This window comes from Oncorhynchus kisutch, linkage group LG3 (genome assembly GCF_002021735.2).
Source record: "Oncorhynchus kisutch isolate 150728-3 linkage group LG3, Okis_V2, whole genome shotgun sequence".
Classification (NCBI taxonomy): domain Eukaryota; kingdom Metazoa; phylum Chordata; class Actinopteri; order Salmoniformes; family Salmonidae; genus Oncorhynchus; species Oncorhynchus kisutch.
The window spans coordinates 2,553,468-2,580,967 of NC_034176.2; the positions used below are offsets into that span (position 1 = coordinate 2,553,468).

At 48.0% G+C, this 27,500-nt stretch overlaps 1 protein-coding gene across 3 annotated transcripts in view; it reads left to right on the forward strand.

Annotated features, from left to right (window-relative positions):
* Nucleotides 1–27,500, forward strand: part of pdzd2 (PDZ domain containing 2) — a 157,722-nt gene that overhangs the window by 99,353 nt on the left and 30,869 nt on the right. For all 3 annotated transcript variants that reach the window (XM_031816597.1, XM_031816596.1, XM_031816598.1), the window contains 5 exons: nt 2,404–2,503; nt 5,933–6,081; nt 11,115–11,234; nt 12,813–13,001; nt 13,895–14,123. In XM_031816597.1, the coding sequence (XP_031672457.1) occupies nt 2,404–2,503; nt 5,933–6,081; nt 11,115–11,234; nt 12,813–13,001; nt 13,895–14,123 (787 nt within the window). The remainder of the gene's footprint in view (nt 1–2,403; nt 2,504–5,932; nt 6,082–11,114; nt 11,235–12,812; nt 13,002–13,894; nt 14,124–27,500) is intronic.

Below are 27,500 nucleotides of genomic sequence, written 5' to 3' on the forward strand. Positions count from 1 at the left end.
TCTGCAAACTTAATGATGGTGTTGGAGTCATGCCTGGCCATGCAGTCGTGGGTGAACAGGGAGTACAGGAGGGGACTGAGCACGCACCCCTGAGGGGCCCCGTGGTGAGGATCAGATGTTGAGGGAGGGGGGAATAGTCATAGGGGAGAGGAGGGGGGAATAGTCATAGGGGAGAGGAGGGGGGAATAGTCAGGGAGAGGAGGGGGGAATAGTCATAGGGGAGAGGAGGGGGGAATAGTCAGGGAGAGGAGGGGGGAATAGTCATAGGGGAGAGGAGGGGGGAATAGTCATAGGGGAGAGGAGGGGGGAATAGTCATAGGGGAGAGGAGGGGGGGATAGTCATAGGGGAGAGGAGGGGGGAATAGTCATAGGGGAGAGGAGGGGGAATAGTCATTAGGGGAGAGGGAGGGGGAATAGTCATAGGGGAGAGGAGGGGGGAGTCATAGGGAGAGGAGGGGGGAATAGTCATAGGGGAGAGGAGGGGGGAATAGTCATAGGGGAGAGGAGGGGGGAATAGTCATAGGGGAGAGGAGGGGGGAATAGTCATAGGGGAGAGGAGGGGGGAATAGTCATAGGGGAGAGGAGGGGGGAATAGTCATAGGGGAGAGGAGGGGGGAATAGTCATATGGGGAGAGGAGGGGGAGAGTCATAGGGGAGAGGAGGGGGGAATAGTCATAGGGAGAGGAGGGGGGAATAGTCATAGGGGAGAGGAGGGGGAATAGTCATTAGGGAGAGGAGGGGGGAATAGTCATAGGGGAGAGGAGGGGTGAATAGTCACATAGGGAGAGGAGGGGGAAATAGTCATAGGGGAAGAGGAGGGGGGAGAGTCATAGGGGAGAGGAGGGGGGATGTCATAGGGGAGAGGAGGGGGGAAGAGTCATAGGGGAGAGGAGGGGGGAATAGTCATAGGGGAGAGGGAGGGGGGAGAGTCATAGGGGAGAGGAAGGGGGGGAATAGTCATAGGGGAGAGGAGGGGGGAGTAGTCATAGGGGAGAGGAGGGGGATAGTCATAGGGAGAGGATAGGGGGGGAGAGTCATAGGGGAGAGGAGGGGGGGAATAGTCATAGGGGAGAGGAGGGGGAGTCATAGGGGAGAGGAGGGGGGAATAGTCATAGGGGGAGAGGAGGGGGAGAGTCATAGGGGAGAGGAGGGGGGAATAGTCATAGGGGAGAGGAGGGGGAATAGTCATAGGGGAGAGGAGGGGGGAGAGTCATAGGGGAGAGGAGGGGGGGAATAGTCATAGGGGAGAGGAGGGGGGAATAGTCATAGGGGAGAGGAGGGGGGAATAGTCATAGGGGAGAGGAGGGGGGAATAGTCATAGGGGAGAGGAGGGGGGAAGTTCATAGGGGAGAGGAGGGGGAATAGTCATAGGGGAGAGGAGGGGGAGATGTCATAGGGGAGAGGAGGGGGGAATAGTCATAGGGGAGAGGAGGGGAATAGTCATAGGGAGAGGAGGGGGAATAGTCATGGGGAGAGGAGGGGGAATAGGTCATAGGGGAGAGGAGGGGGGATAGTCATAGGGGAGAGGAGGGGGAATAGTCATAGGGGAGAGGAGGGGGGAATAGTCATAGGGGAGAGGAGGGGGGAATAGTCATAGGGGAGAGGAGGGGGGAATAGTCATAGGGGAGAGGAGGGGGGAAAGCGTTGCTTTGCCACATGTTTTGCAGTTTTATTTTAGTGTCTTGTTGCAAACAGGATCCATGTTTTGGAATATTTGTATTCTTCCATGCTTCCTTCTTTTCACTCTGTCATTTAGGTTATTATTGTGGAGTAAATACAATGTTGCTGATCCATCCTCAGTTTTAAACTCTGTAACTGTTTTAAAGTCTCTATTGGCCTCATGGTGATATCCCTGAGTGGTTTCCTTCCTCTCCGGCAACTGAGTTAGGAAGGACGCCTGTATCTTTGTAGTGACTGGGTGTATTGATACACCATCCAAAGTGTAATTAATAACTTCAGCCTCAAAGGGATATTCAATGTCTGTTTTTTGTTTTGTTTTTATTTACCCATCTACCAATAGGTAGAGAGAGAGATATAAATATATATTTTCATTTATTTTTCAAGGCAGTGATGTGAGCTACATTCTTCTGTCTCTCAGCAAGTGTTTGGCCAGTCAGAGAAAAGTAAACCTCTAGAAATCTTTAGGCAAAAAAATATTCCTGTTGTCTGTTAAAACCCATGTGCCATTGTGTCTGTAATCCCACCAAACATCCAAAATCCAATCCTTCTTTACCTCTCCAAACATAATCAAATCTTTATTTTTCTCTCTCTGCCGTCCTGGATTTGAATTGATTAATGGATTCCCCATGTACCATTGTCACACTGGTGTGTCAAACCGAACTAGACTGGGCTCAGATATCTTCTCGCCATGCAGCGCTAATCCGGGATGTTTCCTTCTTGCAGCTGACTGATCTGGAGAAACTAGAGGACCGAGGCCAGATGGAGGGACCTAAAGGAACCTGCCGTTCTCCTACATCCATGAAGTTCAGGACCAGATCACAAGGTAGAGAGGGGAGAGGGAGAGGGAGGGAGGGAGGGAGACAAAGAGAGAGAGAGACAGAGAGAGAGAGACAAAGAGAGAGAGAGAGAGATAAATATATATATTTTCATTTTATTAATATTTTTCGATATGTATACTTTGACAATGTAAGTAATAATGAACTTGCCATGACTATAAAGTCAATTGAATTGAATTGAAATTGAGACAGAGATTAGTCCCTAATGGAGCATAGAGTGAAGCTTGTTAGCCACACAGTCAGTCATGCTGCACTGTTAACTGGTTAAAAACAAGGCAGGTTTACAACCATCAGCTAGTCAACCATCCTGAACAGGTAGCGGAGCGTGTGAGCGGAGTGAAGCAGTCCCACCCAGCGTTGACAGAGCACCACTCCAGCGCTCAATGTCCTTTCCCTCAATCAGCAAAAAACCCAGCTCACAGCGGGGGAAAAAAGTCACTCCAAATTCACTCCATTCATTTTATGTTTAAAAAGATCATTTAACAAACCACATCTACTGTAGGCTATTGAACCAGGACCTAGTTGATGATGTGTAGCCTTTGTGTTTTCTCTCAGGCTATTGAACCAGGACCTAGTCGATGTGATGTGTAGCCTCTGTGTTTTCTCTCAGGCTATTGAACCAGGACCTAGTTGATGATGTGTAGCCTCTGTGTTTTCTCTCAGGCTATTGAACCAGGACCTAGTTGATGATGTGTAGCCTCTGTGTTTTCTCTCAGGCTATTGGACCAGGACCTAGTTGATGATGTGTAGCCTCTGTGTTTTCTCTCAGGCTATTGGACCAGGACCTAGTTGATGATGTGTAGCCTCTGTGTTTTCTCTCAGGCTATTGGACCAGGACCTAGTCGTAGTGATCTGTAGCTGCTGTGTTTTCTCTCGTCTACTGACGATTAGATACTACAGTTGTAACTGGCTCTGTTGCGCTCCCATTCGACAGTTCAGAGACAACATTAATTAGCACTCCTCTTACAAAGTTACACTAGCCTATATATACAAATGTAAACGTCCCCAGTGTTGCATGGGCTCATGGTTGTCTTGCTATTAACTACACAGGCTGTGTGACCTTCGTCGACTCGTATCAACATCTCTAACGGAGTAGGCTAAATAAATACAACAGAACAGGCCTGATTGACAGAACACTGATGAAGGAAATGAAAAAGGCTGGGCAGAGCTGGTGGCTGAGTGGTACCGGAGCGAGAGAGAAGGCAGATACTACAAGCACACTCCTCTCTCCATTCCAGCTCCACTCCTCTCTCCATTCCAGCTCCACTCCTCTCTCCATTCCAGCTCCACTCCTCTCTCCATTCCAGCTCCACTCCTCTCTCCATTCCAGCTCCACTCCTCTCTCCACAACAGCTCCACTCCTCTCTCCATTCCAGCTCTACTCCTCTCTCCATTCCAGCTCCACTCCTCTCTCCACTCCTCTCTCCATTCCAGCTCTACTCCTCTCTCCACTCCTCTCTCCACTCCAGCTCCACTCCTTTCTCCACTCCTCTCTCCATTCCAGCTCCACTCCTCTCTCCACTCCTCTCTCTATTCCAGGTCCACTCCTCTCTCCATTCCAGCTCCACTCCTCTCTCCACTCCTCTCTCTATTCCAGGTCCACTCCTCTCTCCATTCCAGCTCCACTCCTCTCTCCACTCCTCTCTCCATTCCAGCTCCACTCCTCTCTCCATTCCAGCTCCACTCCTCTCTCCACTCCTCTCTCCATTCCAGCTCCACTCCTCTCTCCATTCCAGCTCCACTCCTCTCTCCATTCCAGCTCCACTCCTCTCTCTATTCCAGCTCCACTCCTCTCTCCATTCCAGCTCCACTCCTCTCTCCATTCCAGCTCCACTCCTCTCTCCAATCCTCTCTCCATTCCAGCTCCACTCCTCTCTCTATTCCAGCTCCACTCCTCTCTCCATTGCAGCTCCACTCCTCTCTCTATTCCAGCTCCACTCCTCTCTCCATTCCAGCTCCACTCCTCTCTCCATTCCAGCTCCACTCCTCTCTCCATTCCAGCTCCACTCCTCTCTCCACAACAGCTCCACTCCTCTCTCCATTCCAGCTCTACTCCTCTCTCCATTCCAGCTCCACTCCTCTCTCCACTCCTCTCTCCATTCCAGCTCTACTCCTCTCTCCACTCCTCTCTCCACTCCAGCTCCACTCCTTTCTCCACTCCTCTCTCCATTCCAGCTCCACTCCTCTCTCCACTCCTCTCTCTATTCCAGGTCCACTCCTCTCTCCATTCCAGCTCCACTCCTCTCTCCACTCCTCTCTCTATTCCAGGTCCACTCCTCTCTCCATTCCAGCTCCACTCCTCTCTCCACTCCTCTCTCCATTCCAGCTCCACTCCTCTCTCCATTCCAGCTCCACTCCTCTCTCCACTCCTCTCTCCATTCCAGCTCCACTCCTCTCTCCATTCCAGCTCCACTCCTCTCTCCATTCCAGCTCCACTCCTCTCTCCAATCCTCTCTCCATTCCAGCTCCACTCCTCTCTCTATTCCAGCTCCACTCCTCTCTCCATTGCAGCTCCACTCCTCTCTCTATTCCAGCTCCACTCCTCTCTCCATTCCAGCTCCACTCCTCTCTCCATTCCAGCTCCACTCCTCTCTCCAATCCTCTCTCCATTCCAGCTCCACTCCTCTCTCTATTCCAGCTCCACTCCTCTCTCCATTGCAGCTCCACTCCTCTCTCTATTCCAGCTCCACTCCTCTCTCCATTCCAGCTCCACTCCTCTCTCCATTCCAGCTCCACTCCTCTCTCCAATCCTCTCTCCATTCCAGCTCCACTCCTCTCTCTATTCCAGCTCCACTCCTCTCTCCATTGCAGCTCCACTCCTCTCTCTATTCCAGCTCCACTCCTCTCTCTATTCCAGCTCCACTCCTCTCTCCTCTCTTATAATGTAATTGTTCCTCATTAAGGGGAGGATAGTTCTAATGTCATTGTTCCTCATTAAAGGGGAGGATAGTTCTGATGTCATTGTTCCTCATTAAAGGGGGAGGATAGTTCTGATGTCATTGTTCCTCATTAAAGGGGGAGGATAGTTCTGATGTCATTGTTCCTCATTAAAGGGGAGGATAGTTCTAATGTTTGGTTTGACTGGCTGTCCTCCAGTAAAGATTATACAAACAGTTTTAACCTCTGTCATTGACAGCAGTTACCCACTGGGCACACCCTGGTTGAATCATGTTGTGTCCACGCCATTTCAGTGAAATTATGTTGAACCAACGTGGAATATACGTGGAATATACGTGGAATTGACGTCTGTGCCCAGTGGGTAATTATGCCATGTTATTTCATGTCCCTGAAAGTGGTGAATAAAATTGAGGTCACGTTTAGACAAATATAGGGGCATGAGGCTCTATAATACGGTGAAGATGGAAGAAGATGATTCGACTGTGAGACTTCATGTCTTTTCATGCCATTTGTTTCAGGGGGCGGTAGTCGTCTGGAGTCTGTTGGAGAGGATGACGAGCTGATCGTGGAGAATGGAGAGGAGGGAAGTGACATGGTGGAGAAACCGACACGAGGCGGACGCAAACACTCCCTGCCTCAGCAGCTAGACACTGTGGGCGTCCGACAGGTCAGTCGGTCAAAGGGCAGAGGTCAGGGGTCACTAGGTCAGTGTCTGGGCGTCCGACAGGTCAGTCGGTCAAAGGTCAGGGGTCGCCAGGTCAGTTTCTGGTGGAAGGTGTTATTCATGCAGGTTGCAATGTACAATGTTCATGGCTAGAAGGGATACGGTTTATGTGATGTCAAACTCCCACAAGAGTTTGAAACTTGTCTGCCGAAGTTGAGACTTGGAGGAGTGTTCAGAATCAATGTTATTTTGATCAAAGTAATCCTATGGGGGGGGCGGGGGATTTTCACAAAAATGTTTTTGGTGAAAATCCCTATAATCACAGTGCTGGTACGGAGTCTAGTTGATAGGTAATCGACTAGCTGGGCTGTTCCCCGGACTCAGTGTGTAGGGATTTATACAATGCTTGAACAAGGCTATTGAACTTGACATTGGGAGCATACTTAAATTCACAGAGGACACCGGATAAGACAAGAGAAGTACTCCAGATATAACAAACTGACCCTAGCCCCCCGGCACATAAACTACTGCAGCATAAATACTGGAGGCTGAGACAGGAGGGGTCAGGAGACACTGTGGCCCCATCCGAGGACATCCCCGGACAGGGCCAAACAGGAAGGATATAACCCCACCCACTCTGCCAAAGCACAGCCCCCACACCACTAGAGGGATATCTTCAACCACCAACTTACCATCCTGAGACAAGGCTGAGTACAGCCCACAAAGATCTCCGCCACGGCACAACCCAAGGGGGGTGCCAACCCAGACAGGAAGATCACGTCAGTGACTCAACCCACTCAAGTGACGCACCCCTCCTAGGGACGGCATGGAAGAGCACCAGTAAGCCAGTGACTCAGCCCCTGTAATAGGGAATCCCAGTGAAGAGAGGGGAACATGCCAGGCAGAGACAGCAAGGGTGGTTCGTTGCTCCAGAGCCTTTCCGTTCACCTTCACACTCCTGGGCCAGACTACACTCATATGAAGAGATGAGTCTTCAGTAAAGACTTAAAGGTTGAGACCGAGTTTGCGTCTCTGACATGGGTAGGCAGACCGTTCCATAAAAATGGAGCTATAGGAGAAAGCCCTGCCTCCAGCTGTTTGCTTAGAAATTCTACGGACAGTAAGGAGGCCTACATGTTGTGACCGTAGCGTGCTGTGTAGGTATGTACGACAGGACCAAATCAGAGAGATAGGTAGGAGCAAGCCCATGTAATGCTTTGTAGGTTAGCAGTAAAACCTTGAAATCAGCCCTTGCTTTGACAGGAAGCCAGTGTAGAGAGGCTAGCACTGGAGTAATATGATCAAATTTTTTTGGTTCTAGTCAGGATTCTAGCAGCCGTATTTAGCACTAACTGAAGTTTATTTAGTGCTTTATCCGGGTAGCCGGAAAGTAGAGCATTGCAGTAGTCTAATCTAGAAGTGACAAAAGCATCAATTAATTTTTCTGCATCATTTTTGGACAGAAAGTTTCAGATTTTTGCAATGTTACGTAGATGGAAAAAAGCTGTCCTTGAAACAGTCTGTTCAATGTCTGAGTTCAGAACAAGAGTGTGACATCACTTTGACATAAACCATATCCCTTCTAGCCATGACCGAATCCCACACCAACCCCAAACCCTAAAAGCATCCAATCACGTCCAACCCAAAGGTTTGTCATTACAACAGCAGAGGTCAAAGGGTGAAGGTCAAGGTCAGTAATGTACTATCCCCATGGGGAATTTCCCCTTGAAGAGGAAGTGGATTAAGCCCTACCTGTGGTGCTCAGCTACCGCCTCTGAAGACCTTAAGTCTCATTGGTACCATTCCTACTTAGGGATCTAAAATAATCCCCATCATTAAATAATGCAAAACGGTGTTTCCCTTGAAGGTTTAAAAGAAATGTACACACACCCTAACTTCCCCCATCTCCCACGTCTCTCCGTCTCCCCATCTCTCCCCTCTCCCACGTCTCTCCGTCTCCCCATCTCTCCTCTCTCCCACGTCTCTCCGTCTCCCCATCTCTCCTCTCTCCCACGTCTCTCCGTCTCCCCATCTCTCCCCTCTCCCATCTCCCACGTCTCTCCGTCTCCCCATCTCTCCCCTCTCCCACGTCTCTCCGTCTCCCCATCTCTCCCCTCTCCCACATATCTCCGTCTCCCCCGTCTCTCCCCATCTCCCCCATCTCCCACGTCTCTCCGTCTCCCCATCTCTCCCCTCTCCCACGTCTCTCCGTCTCCCCATCTCTCCCCTCTCCCACGTCTCTCCGTCTCCCCATCTCTCCCCTCTCCCACATCTCTCCGTCTCCCCCGTCTCTCCCCGTCTCCCCCATCTCTCCCCTCTCCAATGTCTCTCCGTCTCCCCCGTCTCTCCCCATCTCCCCCATCTCCCACGTCTCCCCCATCTCTCCCCTCTCCAATGTCTCGCCGTCTCCCCATGGGCTTTAAATAGGTTATAAGTGCCTGTTCTGCTCACTCATCAGGCTGATAGATAGATTGTACAGTCTCCTTGTCCTCCTTGATTTGTGTGATAATAACCCAGGCCGAGGGACATCAAAGCCCAGACCGGCCTCTCAGCCTGCCTCTCCTTCTTTCACCACAATGCTTCTCGTGGCTTGGCTAATTGCTGTGTTTAATCAAGGCCAGATTGGCCAGACAAGGTGTCCAGAGTCTTGTAATACACTATATACTGTAGTCCAGAGGCTTTCAGACTCAGTCCAGAGGCTTTCAAACTCAGTCCAGAGGCTTTCAGACTCGGTCCAGGGCTTTCAGACTCAGTCCAGGGGCTTTCAGACTCAGTCCAGGGGCTTTCAGACTCAGTCCAGGGGCTTTCAGACTCAGTCCAGGGGCTTTCAGACTCAGTCCAGGGCTTTCAGACTCAGTCCAGAGATTTCTGTGCAGATTTTTAAACCAAGTGACCATAACGTTTGTGGATACCAAATCAGGTTCGTTTCAAAAAGTCCAGTGCATCTCTCTAATCAGTATTTCTCTGTCTCGCTCTCTCTCTCGCTCTCTCTCTCTCTCTCTCTCTCTCTCTCTCTCTCTCTCTCTCTCTCTGTCTCTCTCTCTCTCTCTCTCTCTCTCTCTCTCTCTCTCTCTCTCTCTACCTCTCTTTCTCTCCATCTCTCTCTCTCCATCTCTCTCTCTCTCTCTCTCTCTCTCTCTCTCTCTCTACCTCTCAATTCAATTCAATTCAATTCAAGGGCTTTATTGGCATGGGAAACATGTGTTAACATTGCCAAAGCAAGTGAGGTAGACAACATACAAAGTGAATATATAAAGTGAAAAACAACAAAAATGAACAGTAAACATTACACATACAGAAGTTTCAAAACAGTAAAGACATTACAAATGTCATATTATATATATATACAGTGTTCTAACAATGTACAAATGGCTAAAGGACACAAGATAAAATAAATAAGCATAAATATGGGTTGTATTTACAATGGTGTTTGTTCTTCACTGGTTGCCCTTTTCTCGTGGCAACAGGTCACAAATCTTGCTGCTGTGATGGCACACTGTGGAATTTCACCCAGTAGATATGGGAGTTTTTCAAAATTGGATTTGTTTTCGAATTCTTTGTGGATCTGTGTAATCTGAGGGAAATATGTCTCTCTAATATGGTCATACATTGGGCAGGAGGTTAGGAAGTGCAGCTCAGTTTCCACCTCATTTTGTGGGCAGTGAGCACATAGCCTGTCTTCTCTTGAGAGCCAAGTCTGCCTACGGCGGCCTTTCTCAATAGCAAGGCTATGCTCACTGAGTCTGTACATAGTCAAGGCTTTCCTTAATTTTGGGTCAGTCACAGTGGTCAGGTATTGTGCCGCTGTGTACTCTCTGTGTAGGGCCAAATAGCATTCTAGTTTGCTCTGTTTTTTTGTTAATTCTTTCCAATGTGTTAAGTAGTTATCTTTTTGTTTTCTCATGATTTGGTTGGGTCTAATTGTGCTGCTGTCCTGGGGCGCTGTAGTGTGTGTTTGTGTTTGTGAACAGAGCCCCAGGACCAGCTTGCTTAGGGGACTCTTCTCCAGGTTCATCTCTCTGTAGGTGATGGCTTTGTTATGGAAGGTTTGTGAATCGCTTCCTTTTAGGTGGTTGTAGAATTTAACAGCTCTTTTCTGGATTTTGATAATTAGTGGGTATCGGCTTAATTCTGCTCTGCATGCATTATTTGGTGTTCTACGTTGTACACGGATGATATTTTAGCAGAATTCTGCGTGCAGAGTCTCAATTTGGTGTTTGTCCCATTTTGTGAAGTCTTGGTTGGTGAGCGGACCCCAGACCTCACAACCATAAAGGGCAATGGGCTCTATGACTGATTCAAGTATTTTTAGCCAGATCCTAGTTGGTATGTTGAAATTTATGTTTCTTTTGATGGCATAGAATGCCCTTCTTGCCTTGTCTCTCAGATCGTTCACAGCTTTGTGGAAGTTACCTGTGGTGCTGATGTTTAGGCCAAGGTATGTATAGTTTTTTGTGTGCTCTAGGGCAACAGTGTCTAGATGGAATTTGTATTTGTGGTCCTGGTGACTGGACCTTTTTTGGAACACCATTATTTTGGTCTTACTGAGATTTACTGTCAGGGCCCAGGTCTGGCAGAATCTGTGCATAAGATCTAGGTGCTGCTGTAGGCCCTCCTTGGTTGGTGACAGAAGCACCAGATCATCAGCAAACAGCAGACATTTGACTTCGGATTCTAGCAGGGGGAGGCCGGGTGCTGCAGACTTTTCTAGTGCCCGCGCCAATTCGTTGATATATATGTTGAATATATATATATAGTCAAGGCTTTCCTTAATTTTGGGTCAGTCACAGTGGTCAGGTATTGTGCCGCTGTGTACTCTCTGTGTAGGGCCAAATAGCATTCTAGTTTGCTCTGTGTTTTTGTTAATTCTTCCCAATGTGTTAAGTAGTTATCTTTTTGTTTTCTCATGATTTGGTCTAATTGTATTGCTCTCTCTCTCTGTCTCTCTGTCTCTCTCTCTCTCTCTCTCTCTCTCTCTCTCTCTCTCTCTCTCTCTCTCTCTCTCTCTCTCTCCCTCTCCCCCCACCCCCCACTAGGAGTATCAGATAGTTAAGAAATCAGCTCGCTCCCTGAGCACCGTTCAAGTGGAGTCTCCATGGCGACTGGCCCAGCCGTCTATTATATCCAACATTGTCCTTATGAAAGGACAGGGCAAGGTGAGCACTGCACACACACACACACACACACACACGCACACACACACACACACACGCACACACACACACACACACACACACACACGCACACACGCACGCACGCACGCACGCACACACACACACACACACACGCACTCACACACACACACACACACACACACACACACACACACACACACACACACACACACACACACACACACACACACACACACACACACACACACACATGCGCACACACACACACACACACACACACACACACGCACTCACACACACACACACACGCGCACACACACGCACACACACACACGCACGCACACACACATGCACGCACCACACACACACACGCGCACACACACACATGTGCGTGTGCGCAAAGTGCAGATTTTCACCAATGGATAAAATGTGTTAATAATTCTGTTGATATTCCTCTATGAAAACCAACGGTCCAAACCTCATGTCTCTCTATCGTAATCTGTTTGAAAGTTATTGGAGTTTTTACCCCTTGTAGGATGGCATTGTGTCAACCAGGCTGGATGCTGTGAGAGAATGGCAGGCTAACTGGCAGGCTCAATCAAATGTTATTAGACACATGCTTGGTAAACAACAGGTGTAGACTAACAGTGTAATGCTGACTGAAGGGTCCTTGGTAAACAACAGGTGTAGACTAACAGTGAAATGCTGACTGAAGGGTCCTTGGTAAACAACAGGTGTAGACTAACAGTGTAATGCTGACTGAAGGGTCCTTGGTAAACAACAGGTGTAGACTAACAGTGTAATGCTGACTGAAGGGTCCTTGGTAAACAACAGGTGTAGACTAACAGTGTAATGCTGACGGAAGGGTCCTTGGTAAACTACAGGTGTAGACTAACAGTGAAATGCTGACTGATGGGTCCTTGGTAAACAACAGGTGTAGACTAACAGTGTAATGCTGACTGAAGGGTCCTTGGTAAACAACAGGTGTAGACTAACAGTGAAATGCTGACTGATGGGTCCTTGGTAAACAACAGGTGTAGACTAACAGTGAAATGCTGACTGATGGGTCCTTGGTAAACAACAGGTGTAGACTAACAGTGAAATGCTGACTGATGGGTCCTTGGTAAACAACAGGTGTAGACTAACAGTGAAATGCTGACTGAAGGGTCCTTGGTAAACTACAGGTGTAGACTAACAGTGAAATGCTGACTGATGGGTCCTTGGGTTCAGACAGTATTGTTTGTAGTTGGTACTGTTCTGTGGTTCTGAAACCTTTGTCTCTGTCAGGTTACGGGCCTGTGGTCCAGACAGTATTGTTGGTAGTTGGTACTGTTCTGTGGTTATGAAACCTTTGTCTCTGTCAGGTTACAGGCCTGGGGTTCAGACAGTATTGTTGGTAGTTGGTACTGTTCTGTGGTTATGAAACCTTTGTCTCTGTCAGGTTACGGGCCTGGGGTTCAGACAGTATTGTTGGTAGTTGATACTGTTCTGTGGTTCTGAAACCTTTGTCTCTGTCAGGTTACGAGCCTGAGGATCAGACAGTATTGATGGTAGTTGGTACTGTTCTGAAACTTGTGTGTGTGTGTGTGTGTGTGTTAGGGACTGGGGTTCAGCATCGTCGGTGGTCAGGACTCTGCCCGAGGAAGGATGGGGATCTTTGTCAAGACTATCTTCCCTAACGGAGCAGCGGTCGCAGACGGACGACTGAAAGAGGGAGATGAGATTCTGGAGGTGAATGGAGACTCTCTCCAAGGCCTGACCCACCAGCAGGCCATCCAGACCTTCAAGGTAAGCAGGAACAGTCTGGGTAGAGTTAGGACAGGGATAGGATTAAGGTTGTGGCCATCCAGACCTCCAAGGTAAGCAGGAAGCAGAAGACTATTTGGAATAAGGGGATGTGATGTGGTGTACCACAGGGCTCAATACTAGGGCCTCCACTGTTCCTGGACCACAGGGCTCGATACTAGGGCCTCCACTGTTCCTGGACCACAGGGCCTCCAATGTTCCTGGACCATAGGGCTCGATACTAGGGCCTCCACTGTTCCTGTACCACAGGGCTCGATACTAGGGCCTCACTGTTCCTGTACCACAGGGCTCAATACTAGGGCCTCCACTGTTCCTGTACCACAGGGCTCAATACTAGGGCCTCCACTGTTCCTGGACCACAGGGCTCAATACTAGGGCCTCCACTGTTCCTGTACCACAGGGCTCAATACTAGGGCCTCCACTGTTCCTGGACCACAGGGCTTGATACTAGGGCCTCCACTGTTCCTGGACCACAGGGCCTCCACTGTTCCTGGACCTCAGGGCTCAATACTAGGGCCTCCACTGATCCTGTACCACAGAGCTTGATACTAGGGCCTCCACTGTAACCACTTTTAAAAAGAGAGGGTGCGTCTTAGTGTGTTTCTATCATTGAGAAAGTCAAAGCTGACACTGTGTCTCAGTGTGTTGTTGTTGTTGTTGTTCCTAACACTGTATATTTGTGTCTCAGTGTGTTGTTGTTGTTGTTCCTAACACTGTATCTCTGTGTCTCAGTGTGTTGTTGTTGTTGTTCCTAACACTGTATATTTGTGTCTCAGTGTGTTGTTGTTGTTGTTCCTAACACTGTATCTCTGTGTCTCAGTGTGTTGTTGTTGTTGTTCCTAACACTGTATATTTGTGTCTCCGGTCCACTGCAGCAGCTGAAGAAGGGCGTGATAACCCTGACTGTGAGGACTCGTCTCCGCAGCCCCAGCCTGACTCCGTGCCCTACCCCCACCCTCCTCAGTCGCTCCTCCTCCCTTAACTCCAACGCCAGCGGCGGAACCCCCATACCCTCCACTTTCGACCAAACCCCCGAAGTCCGCAAGGGACCGCCCAGACCTGGCCCCAAGGACCGCATCATTATGGAGGTTACACTCACTAAAGGTAACTGACAAAGTGGGGTTTTGAACTGTGCCGTTTCAGTTCAGTTGTTGTGACCTCACTTCCCTCTGGTGTGAGATGTGCTTTTGTTGACAATTTAGTTTGAGACCGTAGGGAGTAACCACAAGAAAATCCTCTTACATCCTCCCATCAACTCTCTCAATGCAATAACACACCCAACAATTACAAGATATACAAATATATATATACAAAAGTATGTGGACACCCCTTCAAATTAGTGGATTTGGTTATTTCAGCCACACCCGTTGCTGACGGTTGTATAAAATAGTGTACACAGCCATGCAATCTCCATAGACAAACAATTGGCAGTAGAATGGCCCGTACTGAAGAGCTCAGTCACTTTCAACGTGTCAGTTCGTCAAATTTCTGCCCTGGTCAACTGTAAGTGCTGTTATTGTGAAGTGGAAATGTCTAGGAGCAACAACGGCACAGCAGTTGGAAACGCGTTCTCTGGAGTGATGAATCACGCTTCACCTTCTGGCAGTCCGACGGATTCATCTGGGTTTTGGCAAATGCCAGGAGACACTACCTGCCTGAATGTGTAGTGCCAAATGTAATGTTTGGTGGAGGAGGAATAATGGTCTGGGACTGTTTTTCATGGTTCGGGCCCCTTAGTTCCAGTGAAGGGAAATCTTAACGCTACAGCAGACAATGACATTCTAGATGTTTCTGTTCTTCCAACTTTATGGTAACAGTTTGGGGAAGACCCTTTCCTGTTTCCGAATGACAATGCCCCTGTGCACAAAGCGAGGTCCATACAGAAATGGTTTGTTGATATCGGTGTGGAAGAACTTGACTGCACTGCACAGTTCCCTGATCTCAACCCCATCGAACACCTTTGGGATGAATTGGAACAAGCCAGGCATAATTGCCCAACATCAGTGCCTGACCTCACTAATGCTCTTGTGGCTGAATGGAAGCAAGTCCCTGTTCCAACATCTAGTGGAAAGCCTTCCCAGAAGAGGGGGGGGGGGGAAGTGTAGCCTAGTGGTTAGAGAGTTGGACTAGTAACCCAAAGGTTGCAAGATTGAATCCCCGAGCTGACAAGGTACAAATCTGTCGTTCTGCCCAGGCAGTTAACCCACTGTTCCTAGACCAGTTAATCCACTGTTCCTAGACCAGTTAATCCACTGTTCCTAGACCAGTTAATCCACTGTTCCTAGACCAGTTAACCCACTGTTCCTAGACCAGTTAATCCACTGTTCCTAGACCAGTTAATCCACTGTTCCTAGACCAGTTAACCCACTGTTCCTAGACCAGTTAACCCACTGTTCCTAGACCAGTTAACCCACTGTTCCTAGACCAGTTAAACCACTGTTCCTAGACCAGTTAACCCACTGTTCCTAGACCAGTTAACCCACTGTTCCTAGACCAGTTAACCCACTGTTCCTAGGCCAGTTAACCCACTGTTCCTAGACCAGTTAACCCACTGTTCCTAGATCAGTTAACCCACTGTTCCTAGACCAGTTAACCCACTGTTCCTAGGCCAGTTAACCCACTGTTCCTAGACCAGTTAACCCACTGTTCCTAGGCCAGTTAACCCACTGTTCCTAGGCCAGTTAACCCACTGTTCCTAGACCAGTTAACCCACTGTTCCTAGACCAGTTAACCCACTGTTCCTAGGCCAGTTAACCCACTGTTCCTAGGCCAGTTAACCCACTGTTCCTAGGCCAGTTAACCCACTGTTCCTAGACCAGTTAACCCACTGTTCCTAGACCAGTTAACCCACTGTTCCTAGACCAGTTAACCCACTGTTCCTAGACCAGTTAACCCACTGTTCCTAGACCAGTTAACCCACTGTTCCTAGGCCAGTTAACCCACTGTTCCTAGACCAGTTAACCCACTGTTCCTAGACCAGTTAACCCACTGTTCCTAGGCCAGTTAACCCACTGTTCCTAGACCAGTTAACCCACTGTTCCTACCCACTGTTCCTAGGCCAGTTAACCCACTGTTCCTAGACCAGTTAACCCACTGTTCCTAGACCAGTTAACCCACTGTTCCTAGACCAGTTAACCCACTGTTCCTAGACCAGTTAACCCACTGTTCCTAGGCCAGTTAACCCACTGTTCCTAGACCAGTTAACCCACTGTTCCTAGACCAGTTAACCCACTGTTCCTAGGCCAGTTAACCCACTGTTCCTAGACCTGTTAACCCACTGTTCCTAGACCAGTTAACCCACTGTTCCTAGACCAGTTAACCCACTGTTCCTAGACCAGTTAACCCACTGTTCCTAGGCCAGTTAATCCACTGTTCCTAGACCAGTTAACCCACTGTTCCTAGGCCAGTTAACCCACTGTTCCTAGACCAGTTAACCCACTGTTCCTAGGCCAGTTAATCCACTGTTCCTAGACCAGTTAATCCACTGTTCCTAGACCAGTTAACCCACTGTTCCTAGACCAGTTAATCCACTGTTCCTAGACCAGTTAACCCACTGTTCCTAGACCAGTTAATCCACTGTTCCTAGACCGTCATTGAAAATAAGAATTTTTATATTTTTTATTTTACCTTTATTTAACCTTTATTTAACCTTTATTTAACCAGGCAAGTCAGTTAAGAACAAATTCTTATTTTCAATGACGGCCTAGGAACAGTGGGCTAACTGCCTGTTCAGGGGCAGAACGACAGATTTGTACCTTGTCAGCTCGGGGATTTGAACTTGCAACCTTTCGGTTACTAGTCCAACGCTCTAACCACTAGGCTACCCCTAGAGCACAACCTGCAGAAGACAACTTAACTGACTTGCCTAGTTAAATAAAGGCTAAATAAAACACTATGTGTAGAGCCTGTTATAGCAGCCAAGGGGGGGTCCAACTCCATATTAATGACTTAGCAGAAGAGTGGAGACTGTTATAGCAGCCAAGGGGGGGTCCAACTCCATATTAATGACTTAGCAGAAGAGTGGAGGCTGTTATAGCAGCCAAGGGGAGACCAACTCCATATTAATGACTTAGCAGAAGAGTGGAGGCTGTTATAGCAGCCAAGGGGGGGTCCAACTCCATATTAATGACTTAGCAGAAGAGTGGAGCCTGTTATAGCAGCCAAGGGGGGGTCCAACTCCATATTAATGACTTAGCAGAAGAGTGGAGACTGTTATAGCAGCCAAGGGGGGGTCCAACTCCATATTAATGACTTAGCAGAAGAGTGGAGACTGTTATAGCAGCCAAGGGGGGGTCCAACTCCATATTAATGACTTAGCAGAAGAGTGGAGACTGTTATAGCAGCCAAGGGGGGACCAACTCCATATTAATGACTTAGCAGAAGAGTGGAGACTGTTATAGCAGCCAAGGGGGGGTCCAACTCCATATTAATGACTTAGCAGAAGAGTGGAGACTGTTATAGCAGCCAAGGGGGGGTCCAACTCCATATTAATGACTTAGCAGAAGAGTGGAGACTGTTATAGCAGCCAAGGGGGGGTCCAACTCCATATTAATGACTTAGCAGAAGAGTGGAGACTGTTATAGCAGCCAAGGGGGGGTCCAACTCCATATTAATGACTTAGCAGAAGAGTGGAGGCTGTTATAGCAGCCAAGGGGGGGTCCAACTCCATATTAATGACTTAGCAGAAGAGTAGAGGCTGTTATAGCAGCCAGGGGGGGGTCCAACTCCATATTAATGACTTAGCAGAAGAGTGGAGGCTGTTATAGCAGCCAAGGGGGGGACCAACTCCATATTAATGACTTAGCAGAAGAGTGGAGACTGTTATAGCAGCCAAGGGGGGGTCCAACTCCATATTAATGACTTAGCAGAAGAGTGGAGACTGTTATAGCAGCCAAGGGGGGGACCAACTCCATATTAATGACTTAGCAGAAGAGTGGAGGCTGTTATAGCAGCCAAGGGGAGACCAACTCCATATTAATGACTTAGCAGAAGAGTGGAGACTGCTATAGCAGCCAAGGGGGGGTCCAACTCCATATTAATGACTTAGCAGAAGAGTGGAGACTGTTATAGCAGCCAAGGGGGGTCCAACTCCATATTAATGACTTAGCAGAAGAGTGGAGGCTGTTATAGCAGCCAAGGGGGGGTCCAACTCCATATTAATGACTTAGCAGAAGAGTGGAGACTGTTATAGCAGCCAAGGGGGGGTCCAACTCCATATTAATGACTTAGCAGAAGAGTGGAGGCTGTTATAGCAGCCAAGGGGGGGTCCAACTCCATATTAATGACTTAGCAGAAGAGTGGAGGCTGTTATAGCAGCCAGGGGGGGGTCCAACTCCATATTAATGACTTAGCAGAAGAGTGGAGGCTGTTATAGCAGCCAAGGGGGGGTCCAACTCCATATTAATGACTTAGCAGAAGAGTGGAGACTGTTATAGCAGCCAAGGGGGGGTCCAACTCCATATTAATGACTTAGCAGAAGAGTGGAGACTGTTATAGCAGCCAAGGGGGGGTCCAACTCCATATTAATGACTTAGCAGAAGAGTGGAGACTGTTATAGCAGCCAAGGGGAGACCAACTCCATATTAATGACTTAGCAGAAGAGTGGAGACTGTTATAGCAGCAAAGGGGGGACCAACTCCATATTAATGACTTAGCAGAAGAGTGGAGACTGTTATAGCAGCCAAGGGGGGGTCCAACTCCATATTAATGACTTAGCAGAAGAGTGGAGACTGTTATAGCAGCCAAGGGGAGACCAACTCCATATTAATGACTTAGCAGAAGAGTGGAGACTGTTATAGCAGCAAAGGGGGGACCAACTCCATATTAATGACTTAGCAGAAGAGTGGAGACTGTTATAGCAGCCAAGGGGGGGGGTCCAACTCCATATTAATGACTTAGCAGAAGAGTGGAGACTGTTAGAGCAGCCAAGGGGGGGTCCAACTCCATATTAATGACTTAGCAGAAGAGTGGAGACTGTTATAGCAGCCAAGGGGGGGTCCAACTCCATATTAATGACTTAGCAGAAGAGTGGAGACTGTTATAGCAGCCAAGGGGAGACCAACTCCATATTAATGACTTAGCAGAAGAGTGGAGACTGTTATAGCAGCAAAGGGGGGACCAACTCCATATTAATGACTTAGCAGAAGAGTGGAGACTGTTATAGCAGCCAAGGGGGGGTCCAACTCCATATTAATGACTTAGCAGAAGAGTGGAGACTGTTATAGCAGCCAAGGGGGGGACCAACTCCATATTAATGACTTAGCAGAAGAGTGGAGACTGTTATAGCAGCCAAGGGGGGGTCCAACTCCATATTAATGACTTAGCAGAAGAGTGGAGACTGTTATAGCAGCCAAGGGGGGTCCAACTCCATATTAATGACTTAGCAGAAGAGTGTAGACTGTTATAGCAGCCAAGGGGGGGTCCAACTCCATATTAATGACTTAGCAGAAGAGTGGAGACTGTTATAGCAGCCAAGGGGGGGTCCAACTCCATATGAATGACTTAGCAGAAGAGTGGAGGCTGTTATAGCAGCCAAGGGGGGGGTCCAACTCCATATTAATGACTTAGCAGAAGAGTAGAGGCTGTTATAGCAGCCAGGGGGGGGTCCAACTCCATATTAATGACTTAGCAGAAGAGTGGAGGCTGTTATAGCAGCCAAGGGGGGGACCAACTCCATATTAATGACTTAGCAGAAGAGTGGAGACTGTTATAGCAGCCAAGGGGGGGTCCAACTCCATATTAATGACTTAGCAGAAGAGTGGAGACTGTTATAGCAGCCAAGGGGGGGACCAACTCCATATTAATGACTTAGCAGAAGAGTGGAGGCTGTTATAGCAGTCAAGGGGAGACCAACTCCATATTAATGACTTAGCAGAAGAGTGGAGACTGTTATAGCAGCCAAGGGGGGGTCCAACTCCATATTAATGACTTAGCAGAAGAGTGGAGACTGTTATAGCAGCCAAGGGGGGTCCAACTCCATATTAATGACTTAGCAGAAGAGTGGAGGCTGTTATAGCAGCCAAGGGGGGGGTCCAACTCCATATTAATGACTTAGCAGAAGAGTGGAGACTGTTATAGCAGCCAAGGGGGGGTCCAACTCCATATTAATGACTTAGCAGAAGAGTGGAGGCTGTTATAGCAGCCAAGGGGGGGTCCAACTCCATATTAATGACTTAGCAGAAGAGTGGAGGCTGTTATAGCAGCCAGGGGGGGGTCCAACTCCATATTAATGACTTAGCAGAAGAGTGGAGGCTGTTATAGCAGCCAAGGGGGGGTCCAACTCCATATTAATGACTTAGCAGAAGAGTGGAGACTGTTATAGCAGCCAAGGGGGGGTCCAACTCCATATTAATGACTTAGCAGAAGAGTGGAGACTGTTATAGCAGCCAAGGGGGGGTCCAACTCCATATTAATGACTTAGCAGAAGAGTGGAGACTGTTATAGCAGCCAAGGGGAGACCAACTCCATATTAATGACTTAGCAGAAGAGTGGAGACTGTTATAGCAGCAAAGGGGGGACCAACTCCATATTAATGACTTAGCAGAAGAGTGGAGACTGTTATAGCAGCCAAGGGGGGGTCCAACTCCATATTAATGACTTAGCAGAAGAGTGGAGACTGTTATAGCAGCCAAGGGGAGACCAACTCCATATTAATGACTTAGCAGAAGAGTGGAGACTGTTATAGCAGCAAAGGGGGGACCAACTCCATATTAATGACTTAGCAGAAGAGTGGAGGCTGTTATAGCAGCCAAGGGGGGGGTCCAACTCCATATTAATGACTTAGCAGAAGAGTGGAGACTGTTATAGCAGCCAAGGGGGGGTCCAACTCCATATTAATGACTTAGCAGAAGAGTGGAGACTGTTATAGCAGCCAAGGGGGGGTCCAACTCCATATTAATGACTTAGCAGAAGAGTGGAGACTGTTATAGCAGCCAAGGGGAGACCAACTCCATATTAATGACTTAGCAGAAGAGTGGAGACTGTTATAGCAGCAAAGGGGGGACCAACTCCATATTAATGACTTAGCAGAAGAGTGGAGACTGTTATAGCAGCCAAGGGGGGGTCCAACTCCATATTAATGACTTAGCAGAAGAGTGGAGACTGTTATAGCAGCCAAGGGGAGACCAACTCCATATTAATGACTTAGCAGAAGAGTGGAGACTGTTATAGCAGCAAAGGGGGGACCAACTCCATATTAATGACTTAGCAGAAGAGTGGAGACTGTTATAGCAGCCAAGGGGGGGTCCAACTCCATATTAATGACTTAGCAGAAGAGTGGAGACTGTTATAGCAGCCAAGGGGAGACCAACTCCATATTAATGACTTAGCAGAAGAGTGGAGACTGTTATAGCAGCCAAGGGGGGTCCAACTCCATATTAATGACTTAGCAGAAGAGTGGAGACTGTTATAGCAGCCAAGGGGGGGTCCAACTCCATATTAATGACTTAGCAGAAGAGTGGAGACTGTTATAGCAGCCAAGGGGGGGTCCAACTCCATATTAATGACTTAGCAGAAGAGTGGAGGCTGTTATAGCAGCCAAAGGGGGGACCAACTCCATATTAATGACTTAGCAGAAGAGTGGAGGCTGTTATAGCAGCCAAGGGGGGGTCCAACTCCATATTAATGACTTAGCAGAAGAGTGGAGGCTGTTATAGCAGCCAAGGGGGGGTCCAACTCCATATTAATGACTTAGCAGAAGAGTGGAGACTGTTATAGCAGCCAAGGGGGGGTCCAACTCCATATTAATGACTTAGCAGAAGAGTGGAGACTGTTATAGCAGCCAAGGGGGGGTCCAACTCCATATTAATGACTTAGCAGAAGAGTGGAGACTGTTATAGCAGCCAAGGGGGGGTCCAACTCCATATTAATGACTTAGCAGAAGAGTGGAGACTGTTATAGCAGCCAAGGGGGGGTCCAACTCCATATTAATGACTTAGCAGAAGAGTGGAGACTGTTATAGCAGCCAAGGGGGGGTCCAACTCCATATTAATGACTTAGCAGAAGAGTGGAGACTGTTATAGCAGCAAAGGGGAGACCAACTCCATATTAATGACTTAGCAGAAGAGTGGAGACTGTTATAGCAGCAAAGGGGAGACCAACTCCATATTAATGACTTAGCAGAAGAGTGGAGACTGTTATAGCAGCCAGGGGGGGGTCCAACTCCATATTAATGACTTAGCAGAAGAGTGGAGACTGTTATAGCAGCAAAGGGGAGACCAACTCCATATTAATGACTTAGCAGAAGAGTGGAGACTGTTAGAGCAGCAAAGGGGAGACCAACTCCATATTAATGACTTAGCAGAAGAGTGGAGACTGTTATAGCAGCAAAGGGGGGACCAACTCCATATTAATGACTTAGCAGAAGAGTGGAGACTGTTATAGCAGCCAAGGGGAGACCAACTCCATATTAATGACTTAGCAGAAGAGTAGAGACTGTTATAGCAGCAAAGGGGGGACCAACTCCATATTAATGACTTAGCAGAAGAGTGGAGACTGTTATAGCAGCAAAGGGGGAGACCAACTCCATATTAATGACTTAGCAGAAGAGTAGAGGCTGTTATAGCAGCAAAGGGGGGTCCAACTCCATATTAATGACTTAGCAGAAGAGTGGAGGCTGTTATAGCAGCCAAGGGGGGGACCAACTCCATATTAATGACTTAGCAGAAGAGTGGAGGCTGTTATAGCAGCCAAAGGGGGGACCAACTCCATATTAATGACTTAGCAGAAGAGTGGAGGCTGTTACAGCAGCCAAGGGGGGGACCAACTCCATATTAATGACTTAGCAGAAGAGTGGAGACTGTTATAGCAGCCAAGGGGAGACCAACTCCATATTAATGACTTAGCAGAAGAGTAGAGACTATTATAGCAGCAAAGGGGGGACCAACTCCATATTAATGACTTAGCAGAAGAGTGGAGACTGTTATAGCAGCCAAGGGGGGGTCCAACTCCATATTAATGACTTAGCAGAAGAGTGGAGACTGTTATAGCAGCCAAGGGGGGGTCCAACTCCATATTAATGACTTAGCAGAAGAGTGGAGGCTGTTATAGCAGCCAAGGGGGGGTCCAACTCCATATTATGACTTAGCAGAAGAGTGGAGACTGTTATAGCAGCCAAGGGGGGGTCCAAACTCCATATTAATGACTTAGCAGAAGAGTGGAGGCTGTTATAGCAGCCAAGGGGGGGTCCAACTCCATATTAATGACTTAGCAGAAGAGTGGAGGCTGTTATAGCAGCCAGGGGGGGGTTCCCAACTCCATATTAATGACTTAGCAGAAGAGTGGAGGCTGTTATAGCAGCCAAGGGGGGGTCCAACTCCATATTATGACTTAGCAGAAGAGTGGAGACTGTTATAGCAGCCAAGGGGGGGTCCAACTCCATATTAATGACTTAGCAGAAGAGTGGAGACTGTTTATAGCAGCCAAGGGGGGGTCCAACTCCATATTAATGACTTAGCAGAAGAGTGGAGACTGTTATAGCAGCCAAGGGGAGACCAACTCCATATTAATGACTTAGCAGAAGAGTGGAGACTGTTATAAGCAGCAAAGGGGGGACCAACTCCATATTAATGACTTAGCAGAAGAGTGGGAGACTGTTATAGCAGCCAAGGGGGGGTCCAACTCCATATTAATGAGTTAGCAGAAGAGTGGAGACTGTTATAGCAGCCAAGGGGAGACCAACTCCATATTAATGACTTAGCAGAAGAGTGGAGACTGTATAGCAGCAAAGGGGGGACCAACTCATATTAATGACTTAGCAGAAGAGTGGAGGCTGTTATAGGCAGCCAAAGGGGGGGTCCAACTCCATATTAATGACTTAGCAGAAGAGTGGAGACTGTTATAGCAGCCAAGGGGGGGTCCAACTCCATATTAATGACTTAGCAGAAAGAGTGGAGACTATTATAGCACCAAGGGGGGGTCCAACTCCATATTAATGACTTAGCAGAAGAGTGGAGACTGTTATAGCAGCCAAGGGGAGACCAACTCCATATTAATGACTTAGCAGAAGAGTGGAGACTGTTATAGCAGCAAAGGGGGGACCACTCCATATTAATGACTTAGCAGAAGAGTGGAGACTGTTATAGCAGCCAAGGGGGGGGTCCAACTCCATATTAATGACTTAGCAGAAGGTGGCAGACGGGTTAATAGCAGCCAAAGGGGAGACCCTATTAAGGACTTAGCAGAAATGGAGACTGTTATAGGCAGCAAGGGGGGACCAACTCCATATTAATGACTTAGCAGAAGAGTGGAGACTGTTATAGCAGCCAAGGGGAGGGTCCAACTCCATATTAATGACTTAGCAGAAGAGTGGAGACTGTTATAGCAGCCAAGGGGAGACCAACTCCATATTAATGACTTAGCAGAAGAGTGGAGACTGTTATAGCAGCCAAGGGGGGGTCCAACTCCATATTAATGACTTAGCAGAAGAGTGGAGACTGTTATAGCAGCCAAGGGGGGACCAACTCCATATTAATGACTTAGCAGAAGAGTGGAGACTGTTATAGCAGCCAAGGGGGGGTCCAACTCCATATTAATGACTTAGCAGAAGAGTGGAGGCTGTTATAGCAGCCAAGGGGGGTCCAACTCCATATAATGACTTAGCAGAAGAGTGGAGACTGTTATAGCAGCCAAGGGGGGGTCCAACTCCATATTAATGACTTAGCAGAAGAGTGGAGGCTGTTATAGCAGCCAAGGGGGGTCCAACTCCATATTAATGACTTAGCAGAAGAGTGGAGACTGTTATAGCAGCCAAGGGGGGGGTCCAACTCCATATTAATGACTTAGCAGAAGAGTGGAGACTGTTATAGCAGCCAAGGGGGGGTCCAACTCCATATTAATGACTTAGCAGAAGAGTGGAGACTGTTTATAGCAGCCAAGGGGGGTCCAACTCCATATTAATGACTTAGCAGAAGAGTGGAGACTGTTATAGCAGCAAAGGGGAGACCAACTCCATATTAATGACTTAGCAGAAGAGTGGAGACTGTTATAGGCAGCCAAGGGGGGGTCCAACTCCATATTAATGACTTAGCAGAAGAGTGGAGACTGTTATAGCAGCAAGGGGGGGTCCAACTCCATATAATGACTTAGCAGAAGAGTAGAGACTGTTATAGCAGCCAAGGGGGGGTCCAACTCCATAATAATGACTTAGCAGAAGAGTGGAGACTGTTATAGCAGCAAAGGGGAGACCAACTCCATATAATGACTTAGCAGAAGAGTGGAGACTGTTATAGCAGCCAGGGGGGGGTCCAACTCCATATTAATGACTTAGCAGAAGAGTGGAGACTGTTATAGCAGCAAGGGGAGACCAACTCCATATTAATGACTTAGCAGAAGAGTGGAGACTGTTAGAGCAGCAAAGGGGAGACCAACTCCATATTAATGACTTAGCAGAAGAGTGGAGACTGTTATAGCAGCAAAGGGGGGACCAACTCCATATTAATGACTTAGCAGAAGAGTGGAGACTGTTATAGCAGCCAAGGGGAGACCAACTCCATATTAATGACTTAGCAGAAGAGTAGAGACTGTTATAGCAGCAAAGGGGGGACCAACTCCATATTAATGACTTAGCAGAAGAGTGGAGACTGTTATAGCAGCCAAGGGGAGACCAACTCCATATTAATGACTTAGCAGAAGAGTGGAGACTGTTATAGCAGCAAAGGGGGGACCAACTCCATATTAATGACTTAGCAGAAGAGTGGAGACTGTTATAGCAGCCAAGGGGGGGTCCAACTCCATATTAATGACTTAGCAGAAGAGTGGAGACTGTTATAGCAGCCAAGGGGAGACCAACTCCATATTAATGACTTAGCAGAAGAGTGGAGACTGTTATAGCAGCAAAGGGGGGACCAACTCCATATTAATGACTTAGCAGAAGAGTGGAGACTGTTATAGCAGCCAAGGGGGGGTCCAACTCCATATTAATGACTTAGCAGAAGAGTGGAGACTGTTATAGCAGCCAAGGGGGGGTCCAACTCCATATTAATGACTTAGCAGAAGAGTGGAGACTGTTATAGCAGCCAAGGGGGGGTCCAACTCCATATTAATGACTTAGCAGAAGAGTGGAGACTGTTATAGCAGCCAAGGGGAGACCAACTCCATATTAATGACTTAGCAGAAGAGTGGAGACTGTTATAGCAGCAAAGGGGGGACCAACTCCATATTAATGACTTAGCAGAAGAGTGGAGACTGTTATAGCAGCCAAGGGGGGGTCCAACTCCATATTAATGACTTAGCAGAAGAGTGAAGACTGTTATAGCAGCCAAGGGGAGACCAACTCCATATTAATGACTTAGCAGAAGAGTGGAGACTGTTATAGCAGCAAAGGGGGGACCAACTCCATATTAATGACTTAGCAGAAGAGTGGAGACTGTTATAGCAGCCAAGGGGGGGTCCAACTCCATATTAATGACTTAGCAGAAGAGTGGAGACTGTTATAGCAGCCAAGGGGAGACCAACTCCATATTAATGACTTAGCAGAAGAGTGGAGACTGTTATAGCAGCCAAGGGGGGGTCCAACTCCATATTAATGACTTAGCAGAAGAGTGGAGACTGTTATAGCAGCCAAGGGGGGGTCCAACTCCATATTAATGACTTAGCAGAAGAGTGGAGACTGTTATAGCAGCCAAGGGGGGGTCCAACTCCATATTAATGACTTAGCAGAAGAGTGTAGGCTGTTATAGCAGCCAAAGGGGGGACCAACTCCATATTAATGACTTAGCAGAAGAGTGGAGGCTGTTATAGCAGCCAAGGGGGGGTCCAACTCCATATTAATGACTTAGCAGAAGAGTGGAGGCTGTTATAGCAGCCAAGGGGGGGTCCAACTCCATATTAATGACTTAGCAGAAGAGTGGAGACTGTTATAGCAGCCAAGGGGGGGTCCAACTCCATATTAATGACTTAGCAGAAGAGTGGAGACTGTTATAGCAGCCACGGGGGGGTCCAACTCCATATTAATGACTTAGCAGAAGAGTGGAGACTGTTATAGCAGCCAAGGGGGGGTCCAACTCCATATTAATGACTTAGCAGAAGAGTGGAGACTGTTATAGCAGCCAAGGGGGGGTCCAACTCCATATTAATGACTTAGCAGAAGAGTGGAGACTGTTATAGCAGCCAAGGGGGGGTCCAACTCCATATTAATGACTTAGCAGAAGAGTGGAGACTGTTATAGCAGCAAAGGGGAGACCAACTCCATATTAATGACTTAGCAGAAGAGTGGAGACTGTTATAGCAGCCAGGGGGGGGTCCAACTCCATATTAATGACTTAGCAGAAGAGTGGAGACTGTTATAGCAGCCAAGGGGGGGTCCAACTCCATAATAATGACTTAGCAGAAGAGTAGAGACTGTTATAGCAGCCAAGGGGGGGTCCAACTCCATATTAATGACTTAGCAGAAGAGTGGAGACTGTTATAGCAGCAAAGGGGAGACCAACTCCATATTAATGACTTAGCAGAAGAGTGGAGACTGTTATAGCAGCCAGGGGGTGG